Source organism: Schistocerca cancellata, chromosome 2 (genome assembly GCF_023864275.1).
Source record: "Schistocerca cancellata isolate TAMUIC-IGC-003103 chromosome 2, iqSchCanc2.1, whole genome shotgun sequence".
Lineage (NCBI taxonomy): Eukaryota > Metazoa > Arthropoda > Insecta > Orthoptera > Acrididae > Schistocerca > Schistocerca cancellata.
This window is the reverse complement of record NC_064627.1, coordinates 138,996,225-139,008,410: the sequence shown is the minus strand read 5'-3', so window position 1 is coordinate 139,008,410 and position 12,186 is coordinate 138,996,225. Positions and strand designations below refer to the sequence as shown.

General features: G+C 44.5%; 1 protein-coding gene across 2 annotated transcripts in view; it reads left to right on the top strand.

Annotated features, from left to right (window-relative positions):
• The first annotated feature begins 456 nt into the window (after positions 1-456).
• Positions 457-12,186, top strand: part of LOC126161414 (prohormone-2-like) — a 297,507-nt gene continuing 285,777 nt past the window's right edge. For both annotated transcript variants that reach the window (XM_049917204.1, XM_049917203.1), the window contains exon 1: positions 457-575. In XM_049917204.1, coding sequence (XP_049773161.1) covers positions 568-575 — 8 coding nt within the window. In that variant the 5' untranslated portion in view covers positions 457-567. The remainder of the gene's footprint in view (positions 576-12,186) is intronic.

Here is a 12,186-nt window from a genome sequence, read left to right as displayed (position 1 = left end):
CCACAGGGGCCGGCGGTATATAAGGAACCCCACCAGCGTTCCCTTTTCTTTGCAGCGACCCATCCCCCTTCTCCCCCCTCCCACCCTGCTGGCACATCGAGAAGTGAAACGCCTTGAGCGATAACGCGCATGTTAACAACTACTGAAGTGTGGAGCAAACGGCCCATGAATTCACGAGAAAAGCATTCTGAATGGCCTTTGAGTGAAGAAAAAAAGAAGGTCGTATAGAACGGAGTGCCGTTGTGCGCATGAACATTCCAGCAGAGGCACTGACCAGGGTGAACTTGTCACGGAGGTAATCGATTGTGCCCACCAGCTGTGCGGTGTCCTGCGCCCCCGGCGAGGAGGTGGACTCGCCCGGCGGCGGCGGCGGAGGCGGATGTGGGCGGCGGCCGCCCCGTAACGATTTTCTGGAGCGGCCGCGGGGGCGGAGGCGGCGCTGGCGTAGCCGCTGGAAGGCGGAGGCGGCGGCCGCTGCTCCCTCACTGGTCTGCTGGACTCCGAGCGGCGCGCACTGCCCCATCCACTGCTACCACTGTCGCTGCTACCCGCTGTGAGCGCACGGCCATGAACAGGTAGGCGGCGCTCAGCGCAGAGCCGCGCCACGCAGCGCCACCACCGGAAAACACGTCACATTTTTAAACAGCCGCCACTGTGCTCATATAAAAAGAAAGCGCTGTAATGATATAAATTACGCAATTTCGATCATCTTGAGCTCCACAGCTGATTCTTGTTTATATTGATAAGAAACCACCACAGCTCAAGTGACACACACTTATCTTGTCATGACAGGTTTGGTGTACACGGCATGCCATATTGCTTGCACTGAGTGTTCGGCTTGCTTATTCCAAGGGGTCGACGGAGTTTTTATGTGACGGTCATACTTAGAGTTTCCCTTTAATGTTACGTAAGATGATTGACTTCTTAACCACGATACTGGCAAAACTCTGTGAGGATTTCTTATCAAGATCGTTCGCAACGTAAGCTGGTGATGTTCTTTTGAACGAAACCGGTCGTGTATCAATACAGCTGTGGTGGTTGTTTCACTAACGTCAAGAAAAGTAACGTATTTCTCACACTGCTTGAAACTTTTAACTTGAGCTGGGTGAAGATTCTAACTTGTGTGTGAGGAAATTAATTAGCAACTGCATTTTTTCGACGATTTTCGATCAGCATGTGGAATTAACAAAGTCTCTACACTCGAATGTTCCAGATCACCCACTTTCTATTGGTACTCTCACTATAAAATTTTACGACACTCTGTTCCTTGACGAGGTAACATATTCTCAGAGCTCCTATTGTACAACAATAACTGGCTTTGTTGCGTAAAGTGTCCAAAGAAAAAATTAAAGACAGAGAGATAGAGATAGGGAGAGAGAGAGAGAGAGAGAGAGAGAGAGAGAGAGAGAGAGAGCAGAAGAAGAAGAGGGAAAGCTTTCTTGTACAGTTAAATTTAAAGATTTGAAGCAAGATGGTAAATCATATTATTAAGATGAAATAATCCAATAATCAATTCCATATTTAATATTATTTCATAAAATATTGCTAAGCTCAACTTTCATCCTTAGTTTATCATTATTTTATTTTATTAGGAATAAAAACGAGAGGTGCACAACGCAGTATTGTACTTAACACACACTACGCAACAGGCGCCTACAGCAATAATTATCTGTAGTTCTGCTACAGACTTGGAATAGGGCACGTGTGTGCGAATGGAGGACACTAGTTCGAATAACCTCGAAGGTAAATAGTATTTTCATATGTTTCACCTACTGCAATACGGCAGCATCGGTTTCTATGGTCATGAGAACTTTTAATAATTGTAAATTTTTATTATAAAATCAATTTCCTGTGACGTGTTTTGATGTTTATGGATGAATTCATCATTCGTAAGGAACAAAAGATTCCGAAAAAGTATTGAATAATACAAAATTTTCAATATATTTTCGCCTGCTAATCTGCGTTATGCCCAAAAATCAAATTTCCTTGAAAAGCAGACTGTTGCAGCGGTGCCGCAAAGAATCTAATATTCAGTTTCCGCGCTACGTTGAAAATTTGTGAGATCATCGAGAAAAGATGGTAAGTACTAAAAAATAATGTCGAATAAAACTATTCCTGGCAGATTAAAACATTGTGGCGGACAGGGACTCCACCCGAGGGTTCCAGAACATAGTTTTAATCTACAGGTAAGTTACAAAACAGCGCCGCAGAGGGAAGAGATTCATTCTGGAACACTGAATATGATCACTAACTGATCGTAGATTTCTGCAACGATTTGAGCACAAGAAATCTGAATTTGTATAGCTTCGAAACTCTCTCCGACAACCATTGAAAATAAGCGACGGTTGCCTGATTTTTGAACTGATATTTTTGAAATTTAACGGTTGTAAACAGAGTCAGTAAAATCGCATGAGACAAAATCCTTCCCTCTGCTTTCAGAAGTACTACTTGAAACGCACATAACGTTAGAGTCTACAGGGTGAATCAAACTTCGCGCAGACATTCGCCGTAGCGCAATGCCTTGCACTCTAACAATACAAGAAAAGTCTAACTAAATATTGTCCTGTTCGTATTTTCGGTAGAAATTCGACATCAAACAAAGTGAATTTGGCAACAATATAATTCCCTGTACGACAAATATCTTCATTCAGTACTGTTCATCCGTTTTTCACATTTAGTGTAGTCGGTAGAATTTTGCGTTAGGATACTCGAGTTGGAGAGTTCGATTCGGGGTTTAGGTTTTTTTTGATTTCTTAATTTTGATCTGTCCAATTATGCTGCCGAATACAGTGTTTCTGAAACGATACGTATCCTACAACTACAATTTTCTTTAACGTTGAAAAAAAAAAAAAGAGGTTCAAATGGCTTGAGCACTATGGGACTTAACTTCTGAGGTCATCAGGCCCTTAGAACTTAGAACTACTTAAACCTAACTAACCTAAGAACATCACACACATCCATGCCCGAGGTAGGATTCGAACCTGCGACCGTAGCGGTCGCGCGGTTCCAGACTGTAGCGCCTAGAACCGCTCGGCCACCTCGGCCGGCTTTAACGTTGAACACAACAATTATTGATCAGGCATGTCAGAACTATTTATGAAGAGTAATAATCAGTTGAAGCCAATTACACGTCATAGGACAGAAATAACTACAAAACTTGTCAATGTGGAGGTGTTAAACATACATACGAAACTTATACCAAATGTTTTTTGCAGAAATTCGAAAAAAATGATTTATAATATAACTGTTACAACTTTTCGAAATACTCTTCATGAGCACTTTTACATTTTTCCTTCCTTTGAAACTACTTCAAAAATGTCTCAGTCCAAAATTAGAGCACTATTGTATGCTACGATAGCCACTACATTATATGACACCGCTGCCCAGGAATTTTTTCCTTCGTCAGTGGGAACAGGAGGAAGTCACATGGAGCCAGGCCAGGTGAATGGGGTTCGCACTTTTTCCTTCAGCAAGAAGTCCATTGTTCTGGCAGACAAGGCTGCTGAGGTATCGTCGTCAAGCAGAAGAAGGTGCCCGCTCTTCGAGTTTGCTGTTATCTCCATGTGGCAATAGCTTTCAGCATGGTCACAAGGGTTAAATGACCCATCTTGATGAAGAAAGTGGTCACCACATTCTTTCCAAAACTACTATTTCTCTGAACTTTCGTAGGTGGTTACTCAACTGGAAAACGCGATACTGAAGACTACCTCTTCTTTTCGGTGTTATAATGGCTCATCCATCTTTCGTCAACTGTGACGATATTTTGTGCGTTTTGGACCGCCCTATTGCTGAAGCTTGCAAGCACAAAACGACACTTACCCACTCTTGTGTGTTCTCGGGCTTCTGTCAGGGAAAGTGGCACCGAACGGGGACGTCTCTTGGTTAAGCCCAAATGATCGTGAATGATGGTCTGTGTCGCAGCAGATCCAATATTTACGATTTCTTCAATGCACAAAACACCAAATGAGGATCATCATCTATCTTTTACATCACATTAACAATGTTTTCTTGGGTCACTGCCGTTGCTGGGTGACCGGGACGGGGTATATCTTCAAGAGACCCCCAACCTCTTAGCCGGCTGCTGTGGCCTAGCGGTTCTAGGCACATCAGTCCGGAGCTGCACTGCTGCTACGGTCGCAGGTTCGAATCCTGCCTCGGGCACGGATGTGTGTGATGTTCTTAGTTAGTTAGGTTTACGTAGTTCTAAGTCTAGGGGACTGATGACCTCAGATGTGAAGTCTCATAGTGCTTAGAGCCATTTGAGCCATTTTGAACCCAACCCCTTGAAAATTCTTGAAACCAGTTTCCAACAGTGACGCTAGAAGCTGCAGGCTCATCAAAAACACGTACCAGAGAAGAGTGGCATTCTTCTGTATTTAACTTCTTTTTGTAGTCATTGCACGAAAACCGCGGCGTGGCAGATTCATGTCGCACTGTGTCATACTCAGTACTGCCTGCGTCTGCACACACTGTTCGCAGCATGATTTGAAAACCAACGATGGAGGAACCGCTACGCGCAGCCTCCTTTTAAGCCCGAGGAACAACAATCTTTCGAAATGAAATATTCCCATGCTTGTAAAACGCGTTGCTAGTCCTGTTGGTGACATAATATCCTAAGGAAATGTGATAGACATGAAAAGGATAAGCGTGACAGTTAGTAGTAATCGACTGAACTAATGGCAATAAGAGATAGTGGAAACTGGTTTCAAATAGTAGTGCGAGACAATACACTTAGACATTGTAATTTCCGTGTTGCAGGAGAAGTACCTTGGATAAAACAATCAGGGATAGACTAAGGAGGAGAGGCCTGGAATCGGCAATTTTTTTTTCCTTTGTGGGAAGTGGTGTAACTGAAGAAAAACGAAGATTGCTGACAATGGGCCGGAAATCACGTAGGATGTAGTGCGTGGAATACAACTGAGAAGCGCCGGCCGGTGTGGCGCAACGGTTCTAGGCGCTACAGTCTGGAACCGCGCGACCGCTACGGTCGCAGGTTCGAATCTTGCCTCGGGCATGGATGTGTGTGATGTCCTTAGGTTAGTTAGGTTTAAGTAGGTCTAAGTTCTAGGGGACTGATGACCTCAGCAGTTAAGTCCCATAGTGCTCAGAACCATTTGAACAACTGAGAAATATTTGAAGGCAAAATATCTCTTTGAGAGTGGAGTAATAAGAAAAACGATGTGATAGCATTAAATAGTTGCACATGTTTTATATAAGATCCGCTGTAATTGATGGACAATGATTAAGAAGTCAGGTACCATATCATACAGTCTAGAAAATAAAATAAAAAAGTAGATCTACACCTGGAATCGATGACGAGTATTGTAACGGAAAACGCCACCCAATGTAGTTACCGGGCAACGGAGTACTGAATGAGGCTATCGTGTATGAGATTACAGTCTTGGCAAATTGTCTTTTTTCCACATTAATTTTCTACCGAAGTATAAACGTGACGAAATTCTGTTACAAGTTGTGTACTGTTACTATGCAAGAAATCGCATTGTGGCAGCCAACTGCGCGAATTTTTGTTCATCCTGTGTATTAGTGTCCATTTAAGATGATTATTAAAATACGAGCTTTAATTAAAAATTACGGAAATATAGTCATTAGCACACAATAGTTGAGAATTGTACATGTTAGGGTGTTAGGTTATAAAATCTTTTTGCCCTATGAACTTATATAATTAGGAAACGTATATCGCTGTTTTAGACTACTTGCGTCGTGCTGTATGATACACAGGTGTAAACTGTATCCTCAGACGACGAGCGAGTCCTCTCGTGGAGGCGGTATATACTATTGTACCCGGTCCGGGTCTCGCTTCCTCCGCTTGCTTCACGTCTCAAGGCATCCCCTTGAGGCGCAGGTGCCAACTTGTTGCTTCGCCCGCATCGTCCGTGAAGCCGTCAAGAACCTAGTCGGTTGAGTGAGAAGGCACGACGCTTAACACACGGGACCTGCAGGCGGGAGTAAGAGCGTTCAACTACCCTACAGGAACATCCTCACAGCTTTTTCGCGATTTTTCTAAACCAGCCCAGGGAATTCTAGAGCGTTTCCTTCAACAGGCACACGCCCAATCTCTTCACGCTCCTCACCCAACTGTGCTGCCGTGCCGCCTCTAATTACACTATCTAATAAAAATTTTCTGGACGCATATTGGTTGACATTACGATGAAGTGACACAAGTCGCGGGAGACCTTATAACGATATGTTTACGTAATGAGTATACATAAACATACAGTTATAAACGTCCCCGTTCGTAGTCGCTAATTATAACAATATGTTTACTTTTGTGCTGTAACATATAGCTATAATCAGCGGTGGAAACATATTTGCGAACGCCGACCATTTGCGGCTGTTTCTTGTTGGATCGTCTGATCAGTCGGAAGTTGCATTGGAGAGGAGAGTAAATGCCTATTCAAAATATAATTATTTTGGATAGCTCAACATGAATTTCCTAAGGGACCGTAGTTTATCATGCATTTACTAGTAGAATATGGCGCGGAGAAAGTATTTCGCCGCATGCAACTTCCGTCCGAACTCGACGAAAGAATTCGTGACTGTGAACTCTCTATTTGGCAGAAACATAAAGAAAATTAAATAACTTCATGAAGGAGGGAGACATAGATTCTATATTAAATAAATAGTCCATACACTAGTTCCATTTTACTCTGAATTTATGGCAATTAATAGACGAACTTACACTGCAAAGAAGGATTTAACATGGATGCCGTTTTGACTGGCACTGCTCTTAATGAAAACAATTCCTTCGACGTTTTCACATACACGTCGCACAATAAATCTACTGCTAGGCACTTTTAGTATTACACATTTACTTTATGTAGAACAATATTAATTTTAACAATGATAATACGGCGGCAAGACATGCGCGTCCGACACAAGTTACAGGAGACAAGAGAAGAATGAGTAACTGTTCATCGGGAATATCTCGTACCTCAAAAAAAAAAATGTGTAAAAGTGTTCTTCTTCTGTCCGTTTTTCGCGCCGCGGTTTTCAAAGTCAATAACTCACTGCATCTCTGACGGCGCTTCGACAATAAACAAGTTACGTCACAGGTCGTTCACCTTTTACATTCTCGCAACATTATTTGCTAACTGTAGCTGTTGCCGAGCGACTGCTCGATTAGTGAATGATTTAAAATGATAAGACAATCACATAATGTTACAACCTCCTAATATGGTGTCGGACACTCTTTTACAAGGCGTGGTGCAGCAACTCGTCGTGGCATGGGGTCAACAAATCGCTCGAAGGCCCCTGCGGAGGTATCAATCCGTGCTGCCTCTGTAGACGTCCGTAGTTGCGAGAGTGTTGCCGACGTAGGATTTTGTGCACGAATTGACCTTTCGATTACGTCCCATAAATATTCGATGGGACTCATGTTGGCCGACCTGAGTGTCCAAATCATTCGCTCGAATCGTCAAGGATGTCCTTAAAACCAGGCGCATTGTCGTCCATTAAAATTCCATCGTTGCTTGGGAACATGAAGCTCACGAATGGCTGCATATGGTCTCCAAGTAGCCAAACACAACCATTACCAGTCAATGATCGCCTCAGTTGGACCAGTCGACCAAGTGTATTCCATGTAAACACAGCCCACATCATTGTAGAGCCACTACCAACTTGCACTGCGTCTTGTTGTCAACTTGGGTCCTTTGCTTCGTAGGGTCTGCGCTACTTGGAACCCTAGCATCAGCTCTTACCAGCTGAAATCGGGACTCATCTGACCAAGCCACGTTTTTTCCAATCGTCTAGAGTCCAACCCATCGCGCTGCAGGCGATGTCGTCCTATTAGCACTGCTGCCATAGCCACTCATCGCCAAATTCCGCTGCACGGATACGTTCGTCGTACATCCCACACTGATTTCCGCGGTTATTTCACGCAGTGTTGCGTGTTTGTTAGCACTGACAACTTTATGCTGACGCCGCTGCTCTCGGTCGTTAATCGAAGGCCATCGGTAACTGCTTTGTCCGTGACGATGATGATGATGATGTTTGGTTTGTGGGGCGCTCAACAGCGCCCGTACAATTTCCCAACCTTTGCTCAGTCCAATTGCGCCACTTTCCCGGATGATGATGAAATGATGAGGACAACACAAACACCCAGTCATCTCGAGGCAGGTGAAAATCCCTGACCCCGACGGGAATCGAACCCGGGACCCCGTGCTCGGGAAGCGAGAACGCTACCGCGAGACCACGAGCGGCGGACAGCCTGCTTTGTCCGTGGTGAGATGTAACGCCTGAAATGTGGTACTCCGTCAATCCCACCTGGTAAGGATCCCACACCGCGCAGCAGTATTCCAGCAGAGGACGGACAAGTGTAATGTAGGCTCTCTCTTTAGTGGGTCTGACGCATCTTCTTAGTGTTCTGCCAACAAAGCGCAGTCTTTGTTTCGCCTTCCCCACAGTATTATCTATGTGGTCTTTCCAATTTAAGTTGCTCGTAATTGTAATTCCTAAGTATTTAGTCGAATTGACAGCCCTTAGATTTGTGCGATTTATCGTATACCCAAAATTTGTCGGATTTCTTTTAGTACCCATGTGGATGACCTCGCACTTTTCTTTGTTTAGTGTAAATTGCCACTTTTCGCACCATACAAAGATTCTCGCTAGATCATTTTGTGATTGGAATTGATCGTCTGATGATTTTACTAGACGGTAAATTACAGCATCATCTGCAAACATTCTAAGGGGGCTGCTCAGATTATCACCTAGATCACTTATGTAAATCGAGAACAGCAGAGGGCCTATGACACTACCGCGCGAACGCCAGATGTCACTTCTGTTCTACTCGGTGATTTACAGTCTACTCGGTGATTTACAGTCTATCACTACGAACTGTGACCTCTCTGAGAGGAAATCACGAATCCAGTCACACAAGTGAGACGATAATCCATATGCGCGCAATTTGATTAATGGTCGCTTGTGAGGAACGGTATCAGAAGCCTTCTGGAAGTTTAGGAATATGGAATCGATCTGAGATCCCTTGTCGACAGCACTAATTACTTCATGCACAAGAACGATATTTTCTGAATTCGTGATGGTTATGTATCAATAAGTCATTTTCTTCAAGGTGATTCATAATGTTCAAGTCCAGTATAGGCTCCAAAATCCTACTGCAAATTGAGGTCAGTGATATGGGTCTGTAATTCAATGGGTTACTCCTATTTCCTTTCTTGAATATTGGTGTGACCTGTGCTACTTTCCAGTCTTTAGGAACAGACCTTTCGTCAAGTGAGCGGTTGTATATGATTGCTAAGAAAGGCGCTATTGTGTCTGCATTCTCTGAAAGGAACCTGATGGGTATACCATCTGGATCGGAAGATTTGCCTTTCTTAAGTGATTTGAGTTGTTTCGGAACACGTACAGGGTGTTTCAAAAATGACCGGTATATTTGAAACGGCAATAAAAACTAAACGAGCAGCGATAGAAATACACCGTTTGTTGCAATATGCTTGGGACAACAGTACATTTTCAGGCAGACAAACTTTCGAAATTACAGTAGTTACAATTTTCAACAACAGATGGCGCTGCGGTCTGGGAAACTCTATAGTACGATATTTTCCACATATCCACCATGCGTAGCAATAATATGGCGTAGTCTCTGAATGAAATTACCCGAAACCTTTGACAACGTGTCTGGCGGAATGGCTTCACATGCAGATGAGATGTACTACTTCAGCTGTTCAATTGTTTCTGGATTCTGGCGGTACACCTGGTTTTTCAAGTGTCCCCACAGAAAGAAGTCACAGGGGTTCATGTCTGGCGAATAGGGAGGCCAATCCACGCCGCCTCCTGTATGTTTCGGATAGCCCAAAGCAATCACACGATAATCGAAATATTCATTCAGGAAATTAAAGACGTCGGCCGTGCGATGTGGCCGGGCACCATCTTGCATAAACCACGAGGTGTTCGCAGTGTCGTCTAAGGCAGTTTGTACCGCCACAAATTCACGAAGAATGTCGAGATAGCGTGATGCAGTAATCGTTTCGGATCTGAAAAATGGGCCAATGATTCCTTTGGAAGAAATGGCGGCCCAGACCAGTACTCTTTGAGGATGCAGGGACGATGGGACTGCAACATGGGGCTTTTCGGTTCCCCATATGCGCCAGTTCTGTTTATTGACGAAGCCGTCCAGGTAAAAATAAGCTTCGTCAGTAAACCAAAAGCTGCCCACATGCATATCGCCGTCATCAATCCTGTGCACTATATCGTTAGCGAATGTCTCTCGTGCAGCAATGGTAGCGGCGCTGAGGGGTTGCCGCGTTTGAATTTTGTATGGATAGAGGTGTAAACTCTGGCGCATGAGACGATACGTGGACGTTGGCGTCATTTGGACCGCAGCTGCAACACAGCGAGCGGAAACCCGAGGCCGCTGTCGGATCACCTGCTGCACTAGCTGCGCGTTGCCCTCTGTGGTTGCCGTACGCGGTCGCCCTACCTTTCCAGCACGTTCATCAGTCACGTTCCCAGTCCGTTGAAATTTTTCAAACAGATCCTTTATTGTATCGCTTTTCGGTCCTTTGGTTACATTAAACCTCCGTTGAAAACTTCGTCTTGTTGCAACAACACTGTGTTCTAGGCGGTGGAATTCCAACACCAGAAAAATCCTCTGTTCTAAGGAATAAACCATGTTGTCTACAGCACACTTGCACGTTGTGAACAGCACACACTTACAGCAGAAAGACGACGTACAGAATGGCGCACCCACAGACTGCGTTGTCTTCTATATCTTTCACATCACTTGCAGCGCCATCTGTTGTTGAAAATTGTAACTACTGTAATTTCGAAAGTTTGTCCGCCTGAAAATGTACTGTTGTCCCAAGCATATTGCAACAAACGGTGTATTTCTATCGCTGCTCGTTTAGTTTTTATTGCCGTTTCAAATATACCGGTCATTTTTGAAACACCCTGTAAGATATCCCCTTTTATGTCACTCATGTTAACAGGTGTTCTGGTTTCGAATTCTGGAATATTTACCTCGTCTTCTTTCGCGAAGGAATTACGGAAAACTAACTCCGCTTTAGTGGCACCATCATCGGTAACATTTCCATCGCTATCGTGCAGTAACGGCATTGAGTGTTTTTTTGCCACTGGTGTACTTTACATGTTGTAAAATATATTCATATCCTTCCACATTCAGCGTTTCCTTAAGCGCAATATGGGAATCACACCCTAGCCACGAAAATCTGCCTCATGTCTTAACACCAACTCCTCGGTGCTACACTGATGGCGCTACACGTGATGACAGGAAACGTTTTCCAGGCACTCGCCATAGTAAAACATCTCATCTGGTTACCAGAGGGTATAGCGTGACTGCAAATCAAAAGTTTCCAGTCATCCAGTGTATTGTATGTGGCCTCTTTCTTCAGACCATCTCAAGCGTCGCTTAGCGCTGACTACACAAGTGAGTGGCTTTTCGCGATGGGAGCTGCTCGACCACTGCACCCAGTTCTTCTTAACTCCCTACGCTCAGCCACTGTGCTAGCTGCACTCCGACACTCCCTGTCCATCAGTAAATGAGGTCCGCTTGCCCTTGGGTTCGCGTTTGCAATTCACACACCACCAATAGCCGACTTGGCCAGCTTTTGATGTGTTGAAATGTCCCTGATGGATCTGTTGTTGGCGTGACATAGAATGACCAGTCCACATTCGAAGTCGCTGGTCTCTGCTATTACTAAAAATGTATGTGCCGTGTGGTTAGGGCCTCCCGTCGGGTAGACCGTTCGCCTGGTGCAAGTCTTTCGAGTGGATGTCACTTCGGCGACTTGCGTGTCGATGGGGATGAAATGATGATGATAAGGACAACACAACAGCCACTCCCTGAGCGGAGAAAATCTCGGACCCATCCGGGAATAATCGAACCCGGGCCGGTAGGTATGACATTCCGTAGCGCTGAGCACTCAGCTACCGGGGGCAGACACTGCTATTACTGCTTTCTGCTTACAACACAATATGCTCCACCATTTTTTTTATACTGGCTGATCCCCCTCTCGTGATGTCTTGTGTTCAGTGCCGCATTACATAACGGTGTCGCGATACTTTTGAATAGATACTATACCTCAATGAACTCTTATTTTTCTTTGTTTTGGTGGTCTGGCTGCTACCAGCGCATTGGAATTAGAGATGGGCAAAACTGTTCTTTTCAGAGATCGGATCAGAACTGTTCAC